Source organism: Calypte anna, chromosome 7 (assembly GCF_003957555.1).
Source record: "Calypte anna isolate BGI_N300 chromosome 7, bCalAnn1_v1.p, whole genome shotgun sequence".
NCBI lineage: Eukaryota > Metazoa > Chordata > Aves > Apodiformes > Trochilidae > Calypte > Calypte anna.
Genome location: NC_044253.1, coordinates 24940049 through 24967767, shown reverse-complemented (window position 1 = coordinate 24967767; position 27719 = coordinate 24940049). Strand labels below are relative to the sequence as shown.

The 27719-nt window shown below is 39.8% G+C and overlaps 1 protein-coding gene across 4 annotated transcripts in view; it reads right to left on the bottom strand.

Moving 5' to 3' along the window:
• Nucleotides 1-365: 365 nt before the first annotated feature.
• ITPRID2 (ITPR interacting domain containing 2) overlaps nt 366-27719 on the bottom strand; it is a 41525-nt gene continuing 14171 nt past the window's right edge. For 3 of the 4 annotated variants that reach the window (XM_030453931.1, XM_030453932.1, XM_030453929.1), the window contains 10 exons: nt 24883-24955; nt 18476-18567; nt 14232-15443; nt 12172-12252; nt 11662-11789; nt 10485-10635; nt 9305-9370; nt 8204-8617; nt 2095-2219; nt 366-1628 (listed from right to left, as the gene is read on the bottom strand). In XM_030453931.1, the coding sequence (XP_030309791.1) occupies nt 2109-2219; nt 8204-8617; nt 9305-9370; nt 10485-10635; nt 11662-11789; nt 12172-12252; nt 14232-15443; nt 18476-18567; nt 24883-24955 (2328 nt within the window). In that variant the 3' untranslated portion in view covers nt 366-1628; nt 2095-2108. The remainder of the gene's footprint in view (nt 1629-2094; nt 2220-8203; nt 8618-9304; nt 9371-10484; nt 10636-11661; nt 11790-12171; nt 12253-14231; nt 15444-18475; nt 18568-24882; nt 24956-27719) is intronic. The other variant, XM_030453930.1, reaches the window with a different exon arrangement.

Sequence of the window (27719 nt, the reverse complement as noted above, 5' to 3'; positions counted from 1 at the left end):
GCAGAAGCCTGCTGCAGCTTGTCACCTCATACAGGTTGCCAGCTTTCAACTTCTAAACATGTAGGATGAGTTTTCATGAAAACTGGCTCTTCTCACAGGCACAAACTCTGAAGACAGGTTAAAACCAAAGAAGACTCAAAACAGGAGCAAACAACTATAAGACTTTTCTTTTAAGTGCCAGTATTTCTCTGAAATTTCTCTCTTGCATTGCCTAAGCATACAGGGTCCCCTGAACATCTGAAACATTTGAAATCCCAAATCCTGAGCTTTCCTGCTGTTTTCCATTCTATGTACTATTTGATCACACCTACGTTACTTATTTTACTTAGGTGTAAGCCATGCACAATGAAAATCGCTGACACGGATTATAGGCAAAATAAATATTTTATTGGTTTAATATACACTTTTTAGAAGAGATCAGCCCTTTTGTGTCTTCCTAACACAATTTAAAATCTTATAACCTTTTTCATGTAATATTGTTATATTTGAAACTATCCTTGATTAAAGACCTTGACATAGTGTGAAGTTTTAGTAGATGGAAAAGGCAAAGGAGCAAAGAGATTCCAAGCACAGCAAAATAGGATATTACATATCCACTAGATGTCTGTTTGACCACATAAACCCCCAATGACTTCCAATTTACTCCATTGGAACAAGCAGATGTTCACCAGGCTAATTGAAAATACATTCACTGAGCGATGGGGAAGGAAAAAAGACTTTTTTTCCACTTTCCCTATAATACAAGCAAGGTCATTCATGCATTCCTAATTGCTTTTAGAAGAGAAGTACTTCTATGGCATTTTGATTAATATGAAGCAGAAGAGAACTTCTCTTGGTATGCCTGAGAGGAGTCAACACAAAGACCCAAAAAAAAGTGCTTCATATAAGGCACTTTTCTGTAGAGGGATGGGCAAACAGTAAGGAAGCAAATAAAATGAATTAAAAGTTTGTTTTCTACACAAAGATAAGGCTTTCAGTGTCAGAACTTTGAGTAGTTTTAAGTAACCTCACATCATAACACCACTCTGCTAATAGTATCCGCCCCAAGAATTAATAGTAATTTTTACATCAGGATTTTTTCCTTCTTTTGAAGTGGCACTAAGTAACAGCAGTGGAAACCATTATTGGTTGTTTCAAGCTCTTAAAGTGGATCAGATATTGCACAATAAATACCTCACAGAGGTCAGTGTTTTGGGAGGAGGGGTTGTTGTGGCTTTGGTTTTGGGGGTTTTTTTGTGTGTTTTTTTTTTAAAAAAAAAGCTAGGCAGAACAGATGTGTGCTATTTATAAATTGGTTACCTCTGGAAATCTTCAAGTTTCATGACGCATCATTAAACAAAGAAATTAGCTACATAAAAATTTACAACAGGGACACACAAATAAATACGAAACCTTTTCAGAGAGCCACAGATTTGCTGATGCTTTAAGGAAAGTTGAAGGAACTAGTTAAAGTGTATGAGTCTTTACAGATGAGCTCAAGGAAAGGTACACATCATAGAACCAAGCGTTGAGTACAGTAGCCTATATCTCAGCAGCTTTAACATCTTCCGAAGCAAAAATAACTTGACACTTTTGACAGTGTACACCACCCAAAGCAGAATCCCACAGCATTTCGGATTACATCCAACCTTACAGAAAACAAAAGCAAGACAAATATATAAATTAGATATCCCCAAGTCTTCTTGTTATACTTAAGCATGTATTTTGAGAATATTCATATCTAAGCAGGCAAACTACACACATCTTCTAGCATGAAGCATTCACATGCTAAGTCATCACAGAGCCTACCAACACCATGAGGACCAATGCATGGAAGCTGACAACAGAATGGGCAAAACTAAAAACAGACTGATTTTCCAAATCTATCTAGAACTGTCAGTGCTCTGTGTATTTAATGAATTTCCATTTTCATCTCTTATATTTCAAGGGGAAAATGCAAACAGATCTAGGTTTAAGTTAACAATTATATTTCATGTGACAAAAATAATCAAATATTACTGTGGCTGCTTGCCAAAGATTACCTGTAGTACCTTTTATTATATTTCATATGACAAAAATAATCAAATATGATTGTGGCTGTTTGCCAAAGATTACCTGTAGTACCTGTTTCATGGCTGTGTGTCTGGTTTTGCAGTTGCAGATCTGCTTTGGGGAGACACAGCTGCTAATAATCCACTTACTATTTCTCGCCTTATTTCACCAACAATAGATTCCTTGATCTGAAAAGCATTAGCCAAATTTTTAAGGTCAGTAAGTTACACAACCAACGGATAAAACTAAATGATATTACAGATATGTTTGACATTAATTACATATGAAACTTAAGTCAACTTTCAAAGAAAAAAAAAAAAAAAAAAAAGGAAATGAAAGAATATAAGAGAGTTTCTTTTGGAAGAATAATTGAGTAATTTTAAAGTTCTCACAAACCATATAAATGCAAAGCAAAGAGTTTTCCAGATGGTAAATATATCTCCATTTTACACTTAGGATTACTAGATTAGTGGTTTTGTGTTAAGGAAAAATATATTTAAATTATGCTAAAGTTCTGAAAATGTCATTTCAGGATGTATGCATCAAAAGTACCCCAAACACACTGGTTTTTAACATTAGTCATCAGCTGTAAAGGAAGGCAGAACCAACCTGCCTCACAAATGGACTACACAGTAGGAAAGGTTCAAGCCTATGAACATGAGCTGCTGTTTTCATACAAATCAAAAGTAACAAATCCTAATGACAGACTTCCAGCAGCAAAGGCAAACTTAACTGTTAACTGTTGCTCACACCAATAGTTGGTCCCTGGGATATGACCTATACCAGCAAAGATTATTTTTACATGATTGTGAAAAAGCATTTACCCACTAAATGTGACAAAGCAAACCCAGGAGTTACTATTAGCAGGCACCTGAGCAGGGCTGAGGCTAGAACAAAACTAATAACAGAGCATTGATGGCTATAGCAAAGGAAAAGAAGAACAGGAACCAAACCCCAGTTCTGCAACAGCATATTATGGGGGAAAGGACCAGGGCACGACAAAGAGAAGTGAGACAGGCTGCTCACAAGTACAAGAAATCTTTGGCACCAACTCATTTTTGAATGATCTTCACTTGGGGAAGCACTAACAATTCAGATACAGTTCCAAGGACAGAGGGGGATGATGATGGTGAGAAGGTGCAGGAGGGGTAAGAGCCTGTGCCCATCCACCTGGGTCTCTCACAGAAGCACTCATCAGCACAGTTAAACGATACCTTTCTCTTATGAAAAGGGCAAATAATTTTCTGGCACTAATAACTAATCTCAGACTAACAAAAGTACTGTCCAGTGTTACTTCAAAGCAGCTTTCAGGAGCCTGAGTAGCAGTAATGCATGTGAGACTTAATTACAGAAAAATATCTCCAATTTCTAATCCCATCTTTGCCAGTAACAACTGCCTTCATGTTCTGATGCCCCACCAATACCATGGGAATAGTGTTGCTCAAACCTGGCCTTTCCAATGTCCTTGCCATGTTTGCATAGCCCTCTCATAATCTCAAGGATCATCTTGCAATTATTCTTCTAAGTCTCTCCTTTTCCTAGTGCGTCAAAAAGATTAAGCAACAACGTCAGAAGGGTGGCAGCAGTATTAGCAACATGTCTTTTATCCCTTGTTCTCACTGGCAAGAAACACAATCCCTAAAACATTAGCAGCAAGGTTCCATCTTTCATTACTATTTTGCACCAAGCAGAAATTCAGAGACTGTAGTACTGGGGAACACATTTCCAGTTGAGTTGTCTGCTGATTAGCTCAATGCCAGGAGAAAAGCCAGGGTGTAACAGGACCTGGCTTACTGGGGGCTGCGAGTCCTGAGGATGTCTATGATGGACACACAGAGGTACAAAGCTTCAGGCCTGCTGTCACTGCAGTGAGGGCTTTGGATTTAGAAACTGGCACATGGACACAGCACCCTGGCTCTCCAGCAGGTCACCACTGTTAAGAGTCCCCATGCTCTGCTCCTCTCCTCTCCTTCACCAGCATCACATGGGATGGGGTTGCAAGTATTCTATAAAACAGTCATTCTGTGTCCTTCCCTCACTGGAGAGACAAAGATAAACATCACTTGCCAAAGAAAACCGATAAAAGCTTCCCAAATTAGCAAGTAAATGGTCTAGTATGACAGACGGTCTTGTGGCAAGGAGGAGACTGGAAGGGAAGCAGCTCCTGTTCTATTCTCAGCTCTTCCAACAACTTTTGACTTGACCTTCCTGGATCACTTGAGACCTCTGCCTCTCCCCTTCCCACTCAGACATCAACAAGGCCACCCTCTGCTGTTTCTTTTCACTGCCCCAGCTCCCTCCCTCCTTTCCAGACTCATCAAGGTCATTCCCAAGTGGTGAGCACAGCATCGATTCCTCAGTGCCTCAGTCCTATGCATGGGTCATGACAATGGTTAATATTTGCCTTTTTCATTGCAAACAATTAAGGGGAAGCTGCACCTTCCATTTACTCAGCAGAGGGCACAGCCTGCTGCCAAGGCTCCTGCTGTACAAAAGACAGATGAAATCAATGAATGCTCCACTGGTGTTTTTAGCAGCTCAATGAAAAATTGATCATTTGAAAGGGGAGAGAACCCACTCATTTACAGAACATATACACTAATATTCAATATTGCACTAATAAGGCAGTACCACATTCATCCTGTCTTACTACAGTAAACCAGTGATGTTTCTCCCCATGTAAAATTAACATTACAGAATATTATGTTGCTGCTGAATAGGGAATTGATTGAGAGTGAAATGTGTCACAGTGGCAATTCAGGAGATAAGTGTTCTTCTCTTCACCTAGTGATGGAAAAGGGGTGTGATTCTTTCACAGTCCTCATACTCCTGACTTAAGGTACCTTTTCTACAAGAAAAATAATCTTTTTCTAGTCTGTTTTCTTCTGTAGTCACTTCACAGCAGCAGCCAGTGAGTTTTTATGCTCCAGATAGCATCTGGATCCTCTGAATCCAACAACTGCACAAGGGAAGTATGAACAACCAGCAGACTTTTCTGATCAGCGCTGAGCTAACATGGACTTGAAAGGAAAAGAAAAAAGTGAAGATTCTCTATCCAACTATCTCTCTGTCCCATGAAGACCCATTAGAGCCTCTTAAACAGATGTTGACAGGAAAATCATACATATAGTGAATGTATAAATTCATTAAATGTCATTTACAATGGAAAAGAGTTAGCAAAAACAATATCTGCACTGTTCTTAAGCAGAAAGCTTTTAAAACTATCATATCTTTTAACCTGCAGAAGAAGCAGAGTGAGAGGGCTTGGTGGCACACAGAACAACACTGTGACCTTCCAGTCAAGCACCAGGTCATTCATGTGACCTCTGTGGAGGTTAGGATGTATTTTCACCAAAATAAGAGGGCTCCCCTTTGGTGTTTTAACATTTCACATTGTTGAATACATTTCCCTGGGAGTTAGTCCAGTAACAATAAAAGTTAACACCATGGGCTTTTTTCATGCCAGCAAATAGTTGCTACTCAAAGCTCACATGTGTTACATATGAGAATATGCCCATCCAGGCATATTCTGAAACACTGCCTGACTTCGATTTCCATAACACGAGGTCACGTAGCTACAAAGAATGGAAGGAATAAGTAAGGGTTCAAAAATTGTGAGTACATATATCAAGAATGCATTCTTTCTTTTGACTAAAAAACTTCCATTCCTCTGTCAAAAATAGGGCTTCTTTAAGGAGAGACATTTCTATCTCTGTTTCATGAAATACAAAATTTCCTGACCAATACTTAATAGCATTACCCTGGCTCTGAAAAAACTACCAGGTGCTGGGAGTCAATGCATCTTCACTCTGCCCTGCAAAACTTCTCAAGCTGAGAATCAGAGCTGAGCTGAAACAGGCTGCTAATGAAGTTAAACTGAGGGACAATCTCTCTCTCTGTGTGCTCAAACACTTACAGAATGAGTCAAGCTCAGCTATTTGCTGACTACTCATCATTGAACAGTAGCCACTCAGTTCAGTGTGGATTCTTTCAGTCTTACAACCCAGAGAACAATCTCTGTGCAAAGAATACACATCTTTATTTACTAGCAATTAATGAAGTTAAAGAGGAACTTTCACACAGGCTATCCTCAGAGAAAATATTGAGTGAAATAACTTTGTACTTTGACTCCAGCTCCCTTATTGTCCCTAGTGCTTTTCAGTACATTTGTATTACAGCTCTCCCCTCCTCCTCTCAGTTTGTCCTTTAGCAACCCCACACCATGACACCACTCCTCTGACATGCAGGTTTTCACAATAAGGCTGGAAAAGGCAGAAATGCAAAAGCCTGCCTTCAGAATCAGCAGCAAAGTGCAAAGCATAATAAAATATCTCATGTGCAAGTCTTCTTTGAGCAGTAGACAATCCCTTTAAAAGAGATGGAGGGGGGAAAATGGACCAGAGAGAGAGAATTCAGAATGTCTGGCAATACTTTATGACCTCTCCAAAAAAAGGTGTTTCCTAAGACTGCTTTCAACTTCACTCCAGCTACTTTAGGGAAGATGGCAGCATGAGAGTAGCAGGGGGGGAGACATTTAGCAATCTTACACTTGCCACCCTGCCTCATGCATTTCTTTGCTTTAAAATGAGAGGTGTAAATTTGTAGCATCTCAAGCTCGACTGTAAAGATCCATGATGGCCAGAAGGCGTTTGGTTCCCAAGGCTGAGCACAGAATGATGAGGGTTGTTTGTCTGGTGGTACCTTGCTGTGAGATGACTGTGGTACCCTTTCAACCACAGGATAATTCCACTTTCTATAACTCATCCAAACTATTCTAATGGGGCTCCTAATGGGGTGAAGCATTATTCAGCATTGTGAGGCTACTTATTGAAAGCTGGTCTCCAATTCACCTCACTACCAAACTGCATCTTCTAAAACCAGCAGTTCATGCACTGATAATGCTCAAGGCTATGCATTACTCTGTCCTCTCAGCTGTGGTTATTTATAGAATTACCCAAAGCTAAAAAAAGTAAGCATCTTCATATGCTTCCAGCAATCATGTTCTATCAGAATTCTCCTTAGTAATGCTCTAGTCCTTCACAAATCCCACTGTGCATAGGAAAGGCCACAGTGAGTCAGTCAACAAAACATCTCTGCTTTTTAGAGAGACACAGCAGAGTCTTGTGGTCAGATAATGAGCAAAAGGGTGGCCCAGTACCCTGCCTCTTTATGCACTGAGAGAAGAGAGGTGAAGGCATGACCAAAGATGTCTCTGGAATCACAGTTGATGTTTTATGGTAAGATAAGTGGCCTGCCTCTCATCTGTTTTAAAAACAAAGCTAACGCAAAACTGGATCCAGTTACAGCCTCAAAACAAGCAGACCTGGATGGTACCACAGCATTACAGCCTGGCCTGTTGTACATTCCTGAGCCTGATACCCCTCCTGGCCTTTCAAGAGGTTTACAGAAGCCATCCCAAAGCTTCAAGGGATGAGCTAAAGGCTAAGGGACAGTGAGCCACAGCTAAAGGCAAAGTGAAGGAGAGGGAACAAAACCCACAGGTTCTCAATCCCCTTCTGCTGTGTACTCACAGTAGCAGCTCACTCCACTTTCTCATGGGCACTGCTTTTCAGAACAAGAAGTTTGTTTTTCTTCCTTTTCCCATTTATAATAGGGAAAGCCATATGGCTTTCTGTCAAGCTGCTAACAAAACATTCAGTTTTAATCCATTTTTTTAACCTGGCCCACAAGAAAAATAACCAATCACCCTTCACTTTCATTGACTGCCAGTAGTGGTTTGGAGTATAGGAATTGGGAAAGTATTTTTACCATTTTCTATAGAGTCATTTCAGAAACAGTATTTCAAACAAATTAACTCCAACCTGGCATTTGAGAAGACAAACATAAATTTTCACTTGGAAATCTGAAATCATGCTGCTTAGCCCAGTAGCAGAGATAGCAAATTCTTTCTCCACCAGACTTACAGAGGTAACTAGCTATTAACTTTTATGCTAACCACTATCACTGAAAATATTACCCCTGCTTTGCACAAGAATGCAACTGTAACTTTATCATCTAGCAACAAGCTCTGAGCCTTTAGAAATAGGACAGTAACAGTATGGAGACATAGCTTGAAAGGGCAAAGAAAACCCCAGAGAGTTACAGATAGTCTGTCTTCAGGTCTCAGTGAACACTCTTCAACCATCTCAAATCTCAGCCCCTCCCTCCTCACCTCCCGTATGACTTGCTGCAGCTCCTCCTGCTCCACGCTTTTGTGGATTTCATCAACTGAAGGCATGAGAGGGACTTTTTCAAGTTTGTGCTCCACCTCTGGCTTGGAGACATCAAGCTCCTCGGAACTTTCCACCTGCTGTCCAGCACCTGCTCTCACTGGGGGAGTTGGTGTTAAAGCAACAGAGGCTCGGTACAATTTCTTGTTTTGACTCTTAGACTTCCCTGTTAATTCAGAGGATGCAACACCAGCTTTTCTACCTGCATGACCAGAGCACACTGAAGAGGAATCAGATTGTCCATGGGAGAATACAGACTCTGTACCCTCTGCTTGGAGAGCTTCCAGTCCAAGATCTCCTAGTTCTAAACCCAGTTCAGACTTCAGAAATGACTGCTCTCGAATAAGTTCAGAGACCTAAGGATTCAAAAAGGAAACAGCTCTGAATAAGCACATTAAAAAGTCACAAACAGACACAACTATGCTTTCTTCTTATTTATTCAATCACTTACTCATTCCTTCCCTGTGACAAATACAGCTATAAAATAAATATATGGTTTGCCTTTATGATTGCAACAAAGAGGATCATAAAAATAAATGGACTTTTTGGAAAGCCAACATAAATATGAATTACGGCAGCTCCCCAAGCCACTGACTTTTGCAACAGGGATGCACACTGCCAGAGCAATTCAGAGAGGCACACGTAAAGGTTTGATTCTCCTTTTCTTGGCTAAAACAATTTAATTTTGTTTTTTTCTTTTGGCAGTCTGTGAAATCCTTGTTTTCAGTGGTTCAGGAGCTTACAGAGGACTCCTAGCATAAAATGTACAGAAAAATGAGAAATCCTTTTCCCTGCAAAACTCACCACAGTCATATCAACTAAAAGCAAACACCTCACTTCTGCACATTCCTATTAAAAACAAGCAAGGCTTCACAGCTACATAAATCTATGGTTAACTTTGCTTAAGGAACAGCATCTGGTCTTGAGAGAACTACTCAAGTGAGAAGAGGAGTTCCAAGATTATATGAATCTCCTGCATCCTTTTTAAAGAATTCTCTTCCTGGGTCTTTTCTTAGTAAAAGATACAGAACTCAATTACTCACTGGTTCAATGACATTCAATGGAGAAGGACATGACAGGTTGTCAGCACTTCTGCTTCCATACATACCCTGAAAAATTAAGTCAAGTTTATGAATTCAGAGTATTTTTAGCACTGCCAGAACCTAATACATAAACATGATAAGTCTCAGAAACAGGAAGCAAAGAAGATTGGAGAAAGTTTACTTCAAACTTCTAAAGCTGGCTCTCTTCTACAAAAGGATTTACTAGTAAAAAGATATTTATATGGTTCAAAGAATGCAAGTTTGGCTTGGTATCAGAGTAATAACATATTTTCATGTTCTTAGGTTTCAGGGGTTTTTTTCCCATTACAAAATACTGAAGATGAATATGTGGCTATTGCCTGTGCTGCTTCTACAGAAGAGGACTCACTAAGAAGGAGGAATGAAACCCAGGAAAAACATATGATACTTCATCTGTGCTTCTTTTGTTTGGCTGGTGACAGAGTTGCATCAGAACAAAGAGGAACAGTCTCCTGCTGAGCAAAAAGGAGAAAGTATATCGCCATGTCACCAATAAACATATGGAACTGTCTTTTCTTATCCACCCTCTTGTTCTTCTTGGGAGTGTCTGTGGGAGCAGAGCTTCTCCCACTATTTGTCATGGAGCCACACATTCATCTGAAGGAACTACAAAAGGCGATGGAGGAAAAAAATTAAGATGACAACTTGATTTTCCTGTCTGCTTTTTGTTCCATGGATTGGTAGAGCTAGAGGGGAAGCACTCCCATTTCTTGGGAGACAAACACTGTATATTTCTCATTCTCTGTCTGCATTTCACAAGGAAAAAAATCAGGGCAGGGAAACTCCAAAAAGACCATTGCCAGTGCTAAAGATTTCAGACATGAGCACTACATCTACCAAAACTGAGATTTCAGGGTGATGAAAAGAAGAGCATAGCACTGACGGAAGAGGTCTGAAATCTGACATAAAAAACAAGGAGGTATGTATTGATACATATTAACAGCAAGAAAGTCCCTCTAGTCACACATCTTCTCCCCAAGACAAAAAAACTTACGGAAAATAACAAGATACAACCTCTGAAAATACACACAGCATAACTGGATTCCCCAGATATCATCCCCATCATAAGAGGCTTAACAGTTATGAGTTACTAACATTACACTGAGAAAACACATGATGTTACTGCAAAAGTCACACTTACCATGTGAGTCTGAGGTGTGTAAGGTGAAGACATGTGCAGGCTTCTCAGCTGGTCTTCCAACACTAGCAAACGTTCTTCTAGCTGCATCTCTAACTCCTGCAGCTCCATTCGGACAGACTTCCTCAAGCTCTGTAGTTGATCTGCTTCATATCTATAGCAAGGCCATCACAAAAAAGAACAAGGAAGGGCATTCACTGCACTCAGCTGCACACATAAAGGGGAAGTGAACAGCAGGGTTACATGAGAAAAGGATTCCATGTGGAGGAATTCAAATTGGAATATAGAAAATTCCTCTTCCCTGAAAAAATAAGCTAAACTCCTAGACAGAACAAGTCTTTTTCCGTTTACAGAAAATATATATCACCTCATGGAGAAAACTAAACATGGTAATCACAGAGCACTCCCCAAAAATGTTACTTTTAAATTCTTAAATACCTGCAAGCAGAAGAAATCGGCATTTATATGTATTTCTAATCAAATCTAATTTAAGACCAGTAACAACAAAAATCATAGAGCAACATAGTGATCATTACTTCTCCTGCATGGTTCTAGATTTCTAAGCAGTCCCAGCCACATTTTGGTGAGGATGCCATTGCCTAAGAAGGCCAACTGATTTCAATCATGCTTACTTGTAAAGTGATCAGAAAATAGCTGACTCAACTGAAGTAAGCATATAAGCAGTTTTGAAAATCTTTCCATATCAGTTGGTGCTGTAGCTCATGGTGAACACAAACACAGAGCCAGAACATGCCTATCATCTGTAACCTGCTATAATGCCCATTTTCTATTACATCTACAAAGATAAGAGGAACTAACTAACTAACTAACTAAATAAATAAAAACAAAGCTGAAAATCTTTAAGATTTCCCCCCCCCCAGTATCCTATGTTCAAGTATTCTATGATTAAAGTCCTTAAAATCCCCAGCTGTAAAATCACTTAGGAGAAAAGATGAAGGAAAAATACATCAACTAATGATAAGCAGAGATTAGAAGAAACAAAGAAGAAAAGACACGAGAATGAAGAAAGAGACCAAGTAAGTTTTCACAAAAATTCAGCTTCAAATTGGAACTAACAGGGTTTTTTGCTCCAGTTTCCAGGGCAGTGACACATTTACTGAAATATTTGCAGTGTTTTGCTCTCTTTTTTTTTTTTTTTTTAAAAAAAAGATCATTTTACCTCTCCTCCTCTGTCATGTGCTGATAAACTGTTGTCTGTTGACGTAACATAGTCAATTCCAAATCCATCATTTGGGTTCTAAATAAGTTTAGATTTCTCCTCACCACTTGCAGCTCCTGGAAAGTATTCTAAAAACAAAATAAAATAATGCATTACATATAAAAATTAAATTAATTAAGTCTTTATCCTATAATCACATTTGCCCAGTTGTGCACTTTGAGTAAAGCAGAACCTCAGCAACTTCAGTAAACTACAGAGGCTGCATGCTGTGAATTCACAGTAACTCAAGAAAACAGGATTTTCAAATGTATCATACAAGTAAATACATTAAAGTATTTTCATTACTTAGATTAATTCCTTTTTAACATTACTTGCAAGGTGGAGTCATCCATTATCTCTTGAGAGCAAAGACAAGGAACTGTCAAAAGTTAGCAAAATCTACGGCACATTTAGGAAGTTTCCTTGTATTTTACTTTGACTAAGAACTTCTGTGTGTACAGGGTCACTTACTTCATAGAGAGGTAGAATGGATGATCTCTGAGTAGTGTAACTGGCAGCCACTGAAAGATCTTGACCCCTCATCACTGGGTACTAGGGAAGAAGCAAATGATTTGAAATGAGAACATCAGAAATCCCCTTTATGAATTCATCTCAAACACACAGATGCTCCAAAAGCAGCCATGGTTAAAACACAACCTTGTGATTTCTGCTACCAATGTAAATATTGTAAGATGAAAAGGAAACCTCACAAAATGGCAGTGCCAGCCTTTAAATGAAGCATGTGCACCAAAGCTCTGTGATGCAAATGTATTCCATGTGAAAAAACAAATTAATGCTATCTGACATAGTAGGTAGGATAAGCTTAAGTTTTTATCCACGAAGCACTTTATGCCTGAAAACCCAGTAGTCCCAATTGTCCTAGCTAATGACAAAATGAACAACTTGAATCACACAAGTAAGCAAATTCAACAGTGTCCCATATGCAAATCATGATCAAAGTTTCATCTGTGGAGGGTTTTGCTCAGTTCTTAGTTTGAGAGTTTTTTATTGATTTTGTTTTTTACTCTCACTATATTGCCTACAGCCAAAGACCTCTAGTGGCATTCTAATGATCTCCCATGAAACCTGTGTTGAAGAGTTTCTATTTGTATGTTGCATCAACTCATGGAGCAACCAGACAAAATTCAGTGGTTACTACATGTGGAGACATGGCACAACAAAGAACAGTGGAAATGGCAAAACCATTCACCTTTTCAAATGTGAAGCAGAGAGCTTGTTCAATATAGATTTGAAAGAATTCAAAGGAGTATTGACACACCATGGAAAATTTGAAGCATGTCCATTCATCCAGAGCAGTTTTGCTCAAAAATTATTGCATCAAGGGAATGTGTTCTTTTTTTATCAGAAATGTATCTACTGCTCTTGATTCCTTCCTAAAAACAGAGCCATGTATTTGAAACACTTCAACTTTTTCTTTAGCAGTGTGACAAACTAGATCTTGGCTGTAGAAAAAGCAGAAAAGTAGCATCAAGGAACTGTGTTCTGTAATCAATCATAGAATCATAGAATTGGCTGGGTTAGAAGGGACCTCAAAGACCATCAAGTCCAACCCTTGAACCACCGTTTTGGTTGCTAGACTATGGCACTGAGTGATACTTAACAAGATACTTTCATACAATGGTAGAACTACTCCAGACCAATTGCACTGGAAGTAGAACAAGTGGGCTAGGAGGCATTTTTATCCCCTTCAATATCAGTTTCATTTTTCAGTTGAACCTGCTTGAGCATGAGCTCCATGTGTAATGCAGAGACTTCTTCAGCAGGTTTAGTGAGCATGGTGCAAGTGATAAAAGGGCTGTTTGTTTGCACATTGCAGCCTTACACATATCAAGGCTACAACTGGTTCCCAGAGGAAACTTTACAAAGGTTAAATTCTGCAAACACTTATTCCCAGGCCACTACCTGAGCAATGGGTGACTTAAAGCACAGTTGATGGCAGCTTTCCACTGCAGAGCTGTGTCCCAGTTCCCAAGCTCAGTAAGACAAGCAAGGCTGCCTGATACAACCAAAGTCAGGCTGCACCAACCTCCTAGTTTTGCTAAGTGGCAAAAGAAAACTGACATCATTAGTGAAGCCATAGCATTTGCAATGAAAATGTAAATTTCTATCAGCTGGATGGGAAGGCTGTAAGAGGCAAGAGAGAGGCTAAAGGCCTATCCATATCTATTTTCAAATCTAAACCTAATGATTATAATTTTAAAAAAACAGCTGATAAAGAATACCCTGTTCTTCCCTCCCATCTAAGAATACCTGTTACAGTTTAAAAAAAATGCAAATTAATTTGGGTCAACTGCAACAAAAATTAAATGCAAAAATAGTGGCTCACTATAGAGGTAATTTGCTGTTTTAACCAGAAGATCCCAAAGCAGCAGCAAATCAAACCTGCACAAAATGTCATTTTTTCGTGATCTGCAGCACTATGCAAAGGAATATTCAGATTAACATTCCTCTTGTATAAGGATAAAATACAAAGCCCCTCTGAGCAAGGTAAAAATTTGTTTTCCTCTTACCTGTGAGAGGTTCTGCAGTGAGTTGCGGATGTCGTGCAGGACCCTGCGCAGCTGCATTTCCACAGTGGAGGGGGGGTTGGTGGCATGGGATCGATGAGGAAATCCAGAGTGCCTTGGAGAGAAGGGACAGCTGAAGGGGGAAAGCAAGCTGCCAAAAGAGGAGCCGGAGATGCTTGGGACACTGTGGGTGCTCAGTGTCCTCACGTGCTCACAGAGTGGTCTCTCCTGCCACTCGGCAGGGAGGGAGTGGAGGGAACATGTTGATTGGGACATCTGGGCTGGTGTATGCAGCGGGCAGCTCAGCACCCTGGTGGGACTGGGCTCCTCAGATGGCCTGCTGGGCACAGTCTGAGGCACTTCTTTTTTGGAGGATGAAGGCGCAATGAACAGCGTGGATTTGCACGCTGGCTGGCTAGAAGCTGCCCCACCCTCACTTCTGTCACCCTCAGATGCTGCTGTCTTGTCTTCCTCCCCATGGGTGTACTTGTAGGTGAAGGAAGGAGGACTACACAGAGTCTCTTTCCCTGGAGTTAACTGGACATTCACAGAGGACACCACTTTCACAGGGTTCAGCAATGCAGTTGGAAGAGACTGAGAGCGCCGTAGAGGATAGCCCGATTCAGCAAACCAGAGTCTCTGCTTCCTCAGCAGATCTTTTGACTTGAGCAGAGTGCGTCCGGCCCTACCATCAGCTGTGCTGATGATCCTCATCTCGGCCCTTTGCAAAGCCACATGGACCCTATCCATGGATGATGGGGAGGAGCTGCCACCCTCAAGAGACTCCATCGACTTGAGGATATGGTGTGTGTGGTACTGAGGAAATTCAAATGCACTGCCTTCCTCCAGCAGCTCTGAGTCTTTTTGCTCACGGGAAATGTCTTCCTCTGTAGAGCTGACCTCTCCTTGAACTGTCTCTGACATACAATGTGACTTACTTTCTCCTCCTTGATTTTGTTCAGTTTCAGAGTCAATAATTTTTCTAGCTTCGTTCATTCTGTTATCAGAAGGTGACTCTACCTTCCATCTCTCTACCTGAGAGATAATATCCTCTTCATCATCATCATCATCGTCTTCCTCTTCTTCCTCAAACTTATTGAAACAAGGCTGTTCCTTGACTATCGGCGTTTTCTGTTCCTCACTGTGTGATGTCACGGTTGTCTCACTGTCACAGCTGTCAGCACTGCTTCCCATGCCTTGCAAAGACTCCTGAACCTAGGAAAGACACAAGCCAGCAAAGGGCTGAATACACAAGATCCTCAGCTGCTGACTTCTCAGAAGACAAGCTAACAGTCCAAGTTCATATTCATTGGAAATTACAGTGGGAAAAAGAACAATGCAGTTAGTGGGCAAGAAGAAGAGTGAAGAAAAACAAAGAAACCACAGTATCACACAGGTTACAAGCATGTTTAAGTATGACACCAAAAAGAGATGTTGAAAATAAAAAAAATTGAAGAAAACTTTCACACATTTCTTTGACTTGACAATGAACTTTTTATTGCCAGAAGAACAGAAGTGGCAGCGGAGTAAAAGAGTAAAAGAGTAAAATGCTAGTATTGTAAGTATTGATTGCTAAAGGGATACAGGGTAGAGGATAACATCATTCCCCCAGACAGAAAGTTCACAGTCAGCTCTGAAAAGCAGGGTGGTCTGAGGGAATGCATATAGAGGAGCAAGGAGAACTGCAGACTGTAGTGTAGGTAGTGCCTCGGGACAAAACCAGTCTGCCCATACACTGAGCCTGTTTTAAGTCACAGAATTGTTTGAGACTGAGAATCTCACATCAAAATGCTAATCTCTATTGAAGACTGCATTCAGTACTATCACTCCCATCCTCCCATCCTTTCTCCTAATACTTCTTCACCTTCTCATTCTAAATCACAGTTTAAAGCACAGCACACGTATGAAGAAGCTGCTAATTTAATAGGTAACAAATAGCAAGAAAAGCATCTATGAGAAAGGAAAAGAAAGAGATCTCTGGATTGAAAGGCAGATTCCTTAGGCTGGCCTGATCAACTGCTATATTTACAAGTGGACAAGATATTTTCATTTTCTTGGTATCAAGTACAGTCTTGCAAGTCTACCACAGCTGATGCATGAACTAGAAATTTAAAGCTTTCCCCACCTCTAATGTCTGCAGCTCTCACTGCCACAAGGATGCTATTAGTTCCTTCTAGAGAGATTACTCATGGTGTATCTCAGGCAACAGCTCCTTCTCTAACCATCTAAAAGAAAATTTAACTCATGAAGGTCACCTTTTAAAGTAATTAACACTGCACTCACTGGCACAGCCAAGAATTAGTATGAAAGACCATGCAGGTTCAGATGCTCTTCAAGTCAAAGGTATTAAAAGAACAAAAGTTTGTAATGTCTAGGTGAAATTAAAAGTGTTACATGTATGCACATCTGTGTCTCTAATCCTCTATCACACTGTTCACTTACAAGTCAGCTTGAGGGAGAATTCTCATAGCTTCTTCGGTAACATGAAAACTCCCCTGCAGAATATCCCATCATAATGTCAAAGACTCTCTTAGAAATCTTTAGTTTGCATGTTAGGCATAAGAGAAAATAGAGTTCCAGTTTTTGAATTTTCTCCTGAGTTTCAGGAGAATTCTGTGGTGGCTATGGTCAGTTGTTTAACAGTAGATGGCACTAACTAACCAGACTTTTAAGAGAGACTGTACACCCTGCTCCATCCCCTTCATCTTTATACAGGTTCTCCTCACGAGCTGCCAAGTTCTCAATTCCCCAAGTATCTTCTGAATTCAGCTCAGCACTTGGTCTGAACAGAGCAGCAAAGGTGGAAGAAAAGAGAGCAGCAACTTAATAGCACAAACCTCGTGCATTCTCAATGCATTCTTTCAGAACAGCGTAACAGAAAGTAGAAAAATCTGATTCCTTTACAGCCAACACAAATAAACCCCACCAATCTTCTAGTGAAGGGGCACTTATTTGCAACATGCTTTTAACTGACCCACAATCATGTTGCAACCAATATAAAGATGAGGAGAAGTAACTCTAATCTGTGAGTTTTTTTAATATGCCTGTAAACTTCAGTGCAATCCCAGTTTGGCAGAGAGCAGAACCAGTATCTCAGACTATTGCTCTCCTTACAGAGACTCAGGGTCATCATTTCCTTTATTCACTCTTTTGCTCTTTAAAGTGTAAGCTGATGTTTAAGGAGGACACAAAGACTAGCACTGTCTTGCTTTTCAGTTTAAAAAAATAATCTGAAAACTACTAAACTGGAAAGCACAGAATACCAGTACCAAAACAGAAAAAGCAACATTTATGGATTAGTACAGTGGGAATCAATTCCAAGTAAGTTCCAAACAGCTTTTAAAACTTTTGGTGCACAAGGAAAAAAAAACACAATAGCATATTAAAAAAAAAAAATGTTCAGCAGCTGCAAGCCACAGAAACAAAATTACTGCTCATACCCAGAATCTCATCTTTGTATTTCTCTGGACTGTGGTTTAGGTCTCAGAGAGCAAACCAATAGCTTGAGGACAGCATCCATCTTAAGAGTTTTCACCAGATGATTGATAGGCCAACCAAATCATGGCTATACTGTGTGGAAGGTTTAGGAGAGCCAAGAGAACACCTCTTCTAAACATAAATTCAACACTGAGTAAATGCCTGCATGGAGCTGACACCTGAAAACCATGCTGGAAAAAAGCCTCCCCTAAAATATACAGTTTCTGGCCAGTATCACAGCAATTTCTGGGATTGAGATCAAAGGAACTGGAAGAAGAAAGATGGTGACAGCTCAAGATCAACTAAATATTAGTATACCTTCACAGTAAAGATAGTTTGAAATTGTTTTCACATTCTGTCAGCTGTTAACTAAAAAAAATGGCAAGGCAAAAATGATACAAGAAATGAAATGATCAGCAAAAATGTTATAATCTTTCATTATCTCTACCCACTGCAGTCATGAGACAAAAGGACTACAATTCTGCAGGCTCAGCCACTGAGAAAAGATACACCAGAAACAGCTAACAGGACATGCTGAACTTAGAGGTTATTCCAGGCCCAACTATACCCAGACTATTTTATAAGCAGGGGCTTCAAATTTTAACACAGTTCTGTAATGGACTCAGCAAGTCCATCTCTGAAAATGGTAAATTTTATAGGATCAAGACTGATGGACATGATAGCAGACATCAACATCCCTCCTGCCCTGCTAAGTTCCCTACTTTTCCACAATAATTGGTAATATTCCAGTGACAGTATGGGAACCTTACCTGAAGCTGATTAAATGGAGAGCAATCTGTGGAGGAGTCCTCAGCGAAGCCACTGCTGTCAGAGTGCTGACTCGCAGACCGTAACAGCTGATCTGTTTAAAACAAGCAAAACCTAACCATAATTACTTTACAAATCACAGCCTTCCTAGCCCAGTCACATTCAATATGTGCTTTCCGTTTACATCAAAGTAACACTAAGTGGATAACACAATTCCTTTTCAAGTTCCAATTTGAACAACTGCAGAGAAATAGCTTTCTTGTTCCTAGCAAAACCTCTTCTCATGCAAAACCCTACTTGTGAAAACACAATTACTTTTCAAGTTCCATTCAGCAGATGTTGCTGCCATTGGAGTTTTCCTTCCATGAAACTTAAACACTTGTTAATTCACACGAAGGCAGTGGAGCAGTTGCTTTTGCATTGACACATAGAGATTTGCCAGCCCTCCTGATCATGGAGATAAAGGAGATGGCTCCCACCAACCTACACCCCCACCCCAGGTACTGAGGAGAACAGCATCACCTGGGCAGAGAGAGTGATGTGTAGGACTTGGGAGAACTGCTAGAGATGGCCTTCCACTGATTAGGTGGACAAACACAAAACATCTCTGACACATCAACAGGCAATCTGCCAAAGCACATTCCCAGCCCTCATTTGACACAGGAAAGATAAGATCCTCTTGCTTGTTCATCTCTATTTACATTAGGTAAGTGTTAAAATAGCCTGAAGAGACTCTAAAATCCTCACTGCTAACTAGGAGTGGCTTCCTCTGGCCCAAGCATCATAGCCACAAAGCTGCCTTTCAAGGAGACCTCAGCAGCTCTGCAGTACAGCACTACATGTACATTTTTCCCTGCTAGACTCAGGAGGCACCAGTGATGGGGTTTCCTTCCAGCACCATAACCATTTTGCTTAGTCGGATGGCAGACTGGACAACAACCATTTCTCCCCTCTGGTTCTCAGCAGGGGTGTAAAAGCTTGGAGAATGAGATGAGACCACAGCAGCCTCTTGCCCCCAGACCCCTGCCACCTCCTTGTCACCTCAGGGTGAGAGCTCACTGCCATCTTCTTAGAGGCTCAGGGCAGAATTTTGCCCCACATTCTTTCAACCACTTAACTGTCATCATATAAATTAATCCCAGTTCATAGCTCAATGCATTGGAATGCATTATGAAAACTGTTTTGAAACTCTTGGATATTCAGAACTGCTTTTTTTTTTTTGCTTTTTTTTTTTTTCTCAGTATTCATTTTTATGAACTTTTCACTGAGTAAGAAATAAAAGCCTGCACAGGCACAGAAGTTTGTGTACACCAGGAGAGGCAAACTGCCCATTAGACTTCTGTATCAGTGATTGCACACAGCTTCTAGGGAGTGCCTTTAGAATTGTGCTGCTGCTCTGTTATCATGGTAGCCACAATATCCTGCAATGATAAACAGCTTTTCTACCTCAAGAAACACATCTCCACCCAGCTCCTGGTAAAGACAATAGAAATTACTTCCCTGAGAACTGGACTCTTACTAACCCCCCAATACAATGATTACAGATGAAAAAGTGTGCAGTTAACAGGTTGCCACTACAACTGAGGCTCATGGGAAGCTACCACCTCCCCCAGGGTAAATAGTTATCTGCTTTGGCCTCCTCTCTGTCTCTTTTCCATTTAGTAAGAACATTTCAAAGGAAAAGCACTACTGGTAAATGATTTAGCCACTGAGGAGAGATTCAGTTCAGATAAAGCTATTCACCAGTGTATGTGATGGCATTTGGTTTCACGTGCATGAATTTTATTACTGCTCAAGAATAATTTTTTTTTCTTTATTTCTGCCCATCTACTTCCTTTTCAGTAAAATATTTACTTTTCAGGTATACAGATAAAAAACCTTAAACGAACATTTATATATATATATATGTATATGTGTCTCCTCAAATCATTCTTGGTCTACTCAGAGACACTTTTGCTAAAGTAAAAATCAGTGTTTTAGATAATTTTCTGTAACACTGGTTACTTATGCACATGCTTTGACAGCCTGGCCTTACAGATACTGCCAGTCAAGTGGTCTTCTCCCACACCCTACCCTTGTCTCTTCCAAGTTCTGAGAGTTCTCCACTGTACCACTACTGTGCAAATGCAGTAAGAGCAGGAATCTCTACTGCTTCAGTAGTGAAATAATAATAAGGTTTGGCTCTACAATGACTGGAAATACCAACTGGTATATTGGAATATACCAATACATAGTGGTATCCACCCTCTTTGTCAACTACTGATTCAGATGTACAGCCTGCTCTGTGGCACTTGGGTGTCTCTCAGACTGAAGCAGAGAATAGGAAAGCACAAAAACTTTTTTTTTTTTTTTGTAAAGCTAAGGAGTTACATTCAAATCTAGACTAAAATGCCTTCTGGCAATGGAGAGTCTTAAGAGAAGGAGGCTGTGATGTGACATGGCTCCTCTCCTCTTCACCTTGAATGGAGAAAACTCAGCAACAAAGATTGAGTTGTAGAGGCTAATCTGGAGTTATTCCTTACCCTGCCTTTCCTGATTACAGCAACCATCCCTTCCACAGAAAGGTCACCACACGATGCTGACCCTGAGTACCAAAGTTATTATCAACATTACAGAGAGGAAACTTTCTGAACTACTGCAAGAAGGGCAGAGGCAGCATAATAAGGAAAGTGTGGGAAAATGAACCAGCCAAGATGAACAAATGCAGAAGGAACAATCAAACTCATGTCCCAGTTAAATAGTGCACAAATGAAAGTGACCCTTGGTTTATTGTTTTAAGCTGTATTAAAAAAAAACAACAAAATATATTTAGGCACTGAAAACATGCCAGAGAAATGTGGGTATTCAGAAATCTATCAAGTAAGATGACAAAGTTCTAAATGAGAACAGATTATGAAGAAACAGGTCTGTGATTAAGAAAACATGAGAGCACAGACTTATCAGAGAATCATTATACTGTAAGGGAATAATTAATCTATTGCAAAATAATATTTAGCTATAAGTGGATTCAGTCTCACCAGCCCAAACAGTCCCACCAGGTACCTGTCTTACACTTTGTGTGTCACTGAAATGCTCACACAGAAAAGGAGGAGAAATATGTGCAAACTGCTTGGGAAGCTGTAGGAATATCCTTTTTTTTTTTTTTTTTTTTTTTTTTTTGTATCTGCAGCACTGGCAAAGCTCTCATGCACTTTGTATTTCATGTCATCACTAATAAACTGACATTCCCAACTTGGTTATAAAGTGTTCCATTATGCAATTAAAGATCTGCTGCCCCAGACATCTCATACTGATTGCACCCTGCAGCCCAGCACTGCAAAAATCAACACAGTAGGAAACCCTGCTGCAGAAACACCAGAGTCCCTGAGTATTCCCTAGCTTCTGGACTATTAAGCACAGACTCCCACATAATCTGTTCCAAATATTTTCTTCTCACTCCTCCATCTCCAATGTTCTGTAGAGCTGCACCCACAAAGAGCTATAAATGTAACAATATATTAATGACAGGAAGTGCTGATGATGTGATTTCTTTACTTTTAAGAACTAAATTCTCAAAATGAATCACTGCTTTTGATTATCAATGACAGAGGCCTTAAAAGAAATAGGCTGCAGCTATTCAAAAGTTCTTAGAGTCACTGATGTCAGCAATTAGACATTCACAAATTACAATGCCTCAAGAATACTTTGTTCTCTACACATTGTACCTATATTTATCCTGTTTATTGGTAATTTTTTGAATGGAAGGTGCTGCTGTATAAATATGTCAGGAAGAAATTTGTTTTCCAACTAAAAAACTTTCCTTCCAGATAACTTCACAATAAGTGTTGGGTTTTTTTTATAGTGGGCATTTTATCAGCACTGTGTGTTTACAGTGCAAAGCAACTGAAGCTTTTCATTCTTGCACAAAAATACATTACATTTGAGGTTTGCAACAACAAGGAATAGTTTGGGACATTTTAGTACCATTTGGAAGACACAACCTAAGAAGTACATCTAGCTAGTCAATATAATACAGAATTCTCTGTATCCCCTATGACATGTTTAACAAACACACATAATACTATAGCAAAGCAATAATTTGTAAGCTACTTTGAAAATCTGTGCTTACCACTTATAAAGAAATGTACTCTGAAATGAGAAAGCTGCTTTGATGGGCAGCCTAAGCATGAGTAAACTCAGTGTTCTTCATGCATATCTTAAGAGTCTCCAGACTTACAGTAGAGAATCTTAGTTTCAAATACTTCACATCTTATTATAGATACTCTTAAAATTTCTTCCAAACCATTGTAAATGTCAGAGAATCCACAGCCCTCTCTATAGAAATGAAATAAAATTGCAAGGTTTTTAATGTTGTGTATTGAACAGCACTACCCCTGCTAAGTGGCACAGAAATACCTGTATATGAAAAAAGGTACAAATGTATTCCTTAAGGGAAAGAACTCATCTGGAACAATTTTTTGATTATGGGATTTTATGTAGTCTAGAGCCAATCAAGGAAAGAAATGGGTCTGCATGAGGATCATCAACTAAAATCTCATTGTGATGGAAAATTGGTGCTGGAGTTTCATGCTGATCCCACCTCTAGTGAGAGTGGCATTTTAGATTCAGACACAATGGGCAGCATTTTCAATAAATGACCAATAACTACGGATGTCTTCAAACCTAGTGAGAACCTGCTCTCTGAAAAAAGAGGCCACTACATTGCCTCATGCTGGACAACTTGTAAGAAAACACTGACTATTGGTTTTTAATGTTTTGGGTAAGTTCTTCACCAAATGCTTTCTCTTGGCACTTTTACTGAAAGAACAAAATTCTAATCTTTCCATATCTTCCAGGTGAAAGACAATGTTAGTCCCAGACTAATGTAAAGCAAACATGCAGGTTTATCATCCGCATTGACATTCTTGTTAGAAAATTCATATAGAACTCGAAACAGTACTTATATGACAACTAAATGCCATGTGTGTTCAGAAGCAAGTGGAACATACTAGCTTGGAAGAGTGAGCCAGCAAGCCCTGTTTCTGCCACACTGAACACCCACTTCTAGAACTGCTGGTACCTTCCAGCAGGTACACACAAGAACCACCTGACTTTTAGTTTTCCTTGCATGGAGAAAGAAGAGTGTAAGATAGCTATTGGAAACATCAAATACAAAATTAGCAGTTAAGAAGATTAAAAATTGTATTTTTCTCCTCCCTGACTGAAGGCCCTGGTTCCTTAAGTTGTTCTTGTATGAAGAGTTCTTTCTTAAACTGCTGAACCCAAGAAACAAGAGACCTGACCTGTAACGGGTGTCTCTCTATACACATAATCATGTAAAGCATATGATCATGAATTGAATGTAATCATAAACATGAACCAAGTACAGCCAAGGGAGAAATGCTGGGAACTGTAATAGATGCAGCTTCTGGCCATCCTTCTTTGTGGCCTGTATGTAACAGAGGAAGACTAGCAAGTGGAATGCTGTGCTGTGCTAAACACTGCTGAGATAGTAGAACAAGCTATTGCTAATAACTAGGCACTAACCAGTGTAGTTCGTTAAGTGCTAGTTAAGGCACTAACCTGCAGTGTTTAGTCTAGAGCATTCTCAACCATGCTAAAGCAACTCAACTGACAGCTCACAAGACTCTCAGTTCCTTTGCTAAAATGTAGATAGGATGACCAGTGTTTCTTGAGACAGCTTTTCTGACTCTCTTGAGCATCTAGAGGCGCTACTCATGTTTCACCAAGATGTTGCATTGCAGCTAAACATCTCACAAAATGCAAAAAGCTGTTTTTAATTACACTTAGTAGGTAGAAAAGACTCTACTTGCCACCATTTTGCATAGTAACAATCACAAAATTAACTTAGATCAGCCCAGTCCTTCTCCCAAGTTGTAAAATTTGTAAGAAAGAATTTGAGATGAAAGCACAAACTAAGTGTGCCACCAAAACCCTGTGCACAGAGTTTGCCATGTGAAGGACTACAGTTTCCACATGGGTGCAGAAACATCAGTCTTCTGTGCAGCCAGCTTGCAGATGGAGCAGTAGTGCATAGGAAAAAGCTGGATGTGTCATGCAATTTAGGTTTAAAACAGTATAATTTTAGTTTAAATGTGTATCTTAAATTACAGGATTTGACAAGGAAAAAAAATCTCATACAGTGTGAATTAACATTTAAGTTCCTCTGAGCTAGCATCAATTCTACAAAAGTGAAAACAGCCAGTGAGGTTAAAGAGCTGTTGTCTTGTCTGTAATTTGGTCAGCTCTTTGTAGTAATGTCCTGTGATACAGATGAAAAAGAAACTCAGATACTCTTTCTTTCTAAAGACAAAAGAAATTTTAGAAATTTTACATATGTGAGTCCACATTTCAGAAAGGGAAGGACACACAGCAGACTGCTGTCTCCTGAGAGCTGAAGTTTACTCACCTTTTCTTGACTTAGTCACTGCCAGCTGGTGAGAAGCTGGAACGTGTGATAGATCCCCCTCTGTACTCTGGATCTGTCAGGAAGAGGAGATTAATATTTTGTCAGCCAACTGGAATACATTAATATATTTAAGAATGTGCAAGTGATATGCTCTGCACCTGCAGGTTTTTGCAGGGATTCTGTTGTTGTTTGATTGGTTTGGGTTTGGTTTTAGTTGGGTTTTGTTTGTTTGTTTTGCTCTTTGCTGGTGGTGGGTTTTTTTCTCCAGTCCAACAGCCCACAATGACCGAGGGAGCAAATCCTGTCTCCTTGAACCAAAGTATTATTTCATCAGGTATTCAGCAATGCTCCCATAGGACAATGATGGTTCTTTGGCAGCATCTCTCACTCACAGTGCAGGTATCCCCTCCTGTTACATTCATCTTGCAAAAAGATCAGGAAATCTCACTCTGTGACCCTGAGTCACTGTGCTGTCTGTTTCTCTTTGAAGAAAGACTGAAATAATGGTGTGAAAACAACTTTGACCACCTTTACACAACTGTCTTTTCCCTTGAGCACTCTTAACCCCTTCTTTGAATAAAAAGAACATGAAAAATACATTTAGAAAAATCTATCCAGAGGTCAGTACATAAGGATTGTCACCTGCTGCCCAACCAACCATTTCCCATAAGCCAGCAATCTTCCAAAAAAAACTCAGACTGTGCCAGAAACTAGTCCTGACTCCACCATACCACTACTTATGGAAATACTTCTTGTGTCTTCCAGTACAAAAGAGGAAGATAATGTCTTCAGAGCCATGAAAATTTCAACTAGGAAATTAAAAATTACCTGAAAATTAATCCTATTACTTAATCACTATATGAAACACAGACTTATTAAGAAAGCAGTTCTCAGTCAACTGTTCAAACAATAAAAAGAGTATGCCTAAAATCACAACAGGGAGGCCTTTGTTTTGTTCAATAACTAAAATATGTTTTCTCTTCTGCGTGCCACAGAAAAAATTCTACTGGTTCACAGTTAAGTCTACAAACACGATCCAGACACCAATCCAACACCCTCAGCTCTTTCCTCTAACAGGCTTCCTGTCTCATTTCAAAACTACCAAGCAAGGAAATTTTCATCTTCATTTCTGATCCACTTAAAAATGCAAAAGCACAAAAAATAAACAAGCAAACAAACAAAACAAAAAACAAAACAAAACAAAAAAAAAAACAAAAACAACCCAACTGGTGGGTTTAAGCCCAAATCAGTATTTGGCTAAAGAATCCCTATTTGCAATGATATAGTGTCTATCAGTCACAAGGGTGCATTTTCTTAATTACAAGGGTTTTGAGAGGTGCTTGGCCTGAACTTTTCCCCATTAATAGATGAACAGCATTACTCATTTCACTTGCACAATAAATCAGAAAGCTTCTGTTCCTCTGGGAGATGAAGGCTGTACCAAAGAGGTAAATGCTTATTTAAAGTGCCAGGGAGAAGGGGCTCATCAATTAAGTTTCAGGAAAGAACCTTTTCTAAAAAATAAAGAAAAATGTTTAAAAGATAAAATAAAATAACTAAAAAAAAGAACAGCAAGCAATCTTACAGCCCTTAGATCCATCTGGCCTTCCAGGAAAGGTATCTTGATTCTGCTACACCTCCCAGTTTCCGATGGCTAAATTTGCAGCCTCCCAACACCGAGGCCTCTTCTCATCTAACTACTCCCCGCCTCCTGTCCTTGGCTGGGAGACAGCATCCTGGCTGTGTCTGCGGCACGGCACAGTTAGAGGAGTGCAGAGCAGCACTCCCCTCTCCTGCCCCATCCCTGCAGCCAATACTGATGCTGGTAAATGACCTTCAGGGCTCTATCTGCCCCCCTCATGAGCGGGTGTTTGGGGGAAATCCTGTCCTGACTCACTCCTGCACCAGCTATCTTCACAGCCGCAGACTTCCGAAGGGCGCTCAAACCTCCGAGGCACTTGAGAGCATGGAAAGAGCTTCCTTGATATATCTGTCATCTTTCTTGTGTGTATGAATGCACTCCAAACCAAGCTGGGAAAATGGGAGGAGGAGTTATTTTCACTGTTTCTAGCACAGTTTATTGTTCCTTATGCCCTGCTTAGAGACGCACAAAAATAAAATCACACTGCCAGGTATTGTTCTAAAGTTTCTTCAACAAAACCAAATCCCTCCCTCCCAGGGATCTGAAGGCAGTTGATACGTATATGTTCTATTGTGTAAACAAAAATTCACCACAATCCCATCCCACGTTGCATGTTGTCTTGCCAAAACAGCTGTGTTTATGCACTGGAATCATTGCAAAGTGTGTCAACCAAGACTTCACAAATGCATCACAATGGGCTTGTGCATAATTCAGCAAGACTTTTTCATGTCATAACCCTTTACAGTCCAAATTACTTTGAAGGACAATTTTGTTTCTTTTTCTTCTGTTTTTAATTAGTAGATTCAATTTTGCCCAAGAACACACAAAAAAATATTACTCCTGTGAAACCAGTCCAACTATCAAGAAGCAAAATGCAGTGCCACTCAGACCCTTCCCACTGTGCCAATGCAAACATCCATGCAGCTACACAGCAAACTGGACCAAGAAAATTATCCAGTTGAAAACTATGACATGAGAAATAAAAAGGTTTTTATTTCCTTTTATTTTAGGTTTCATTTTCCCCTCTCAACTGGATCACTGTAATGAGTGCCCTCAGTTATAACATTAGCTCATCTAGATGAACCTGTAATGACAAAATGACACTATACATAGTATATACTACATCATCACTTCATCATTTGCTGTAAACTCTGGGGGTTTTATATTCACTTGCTTCCTTTGCTCATTTCTCCAG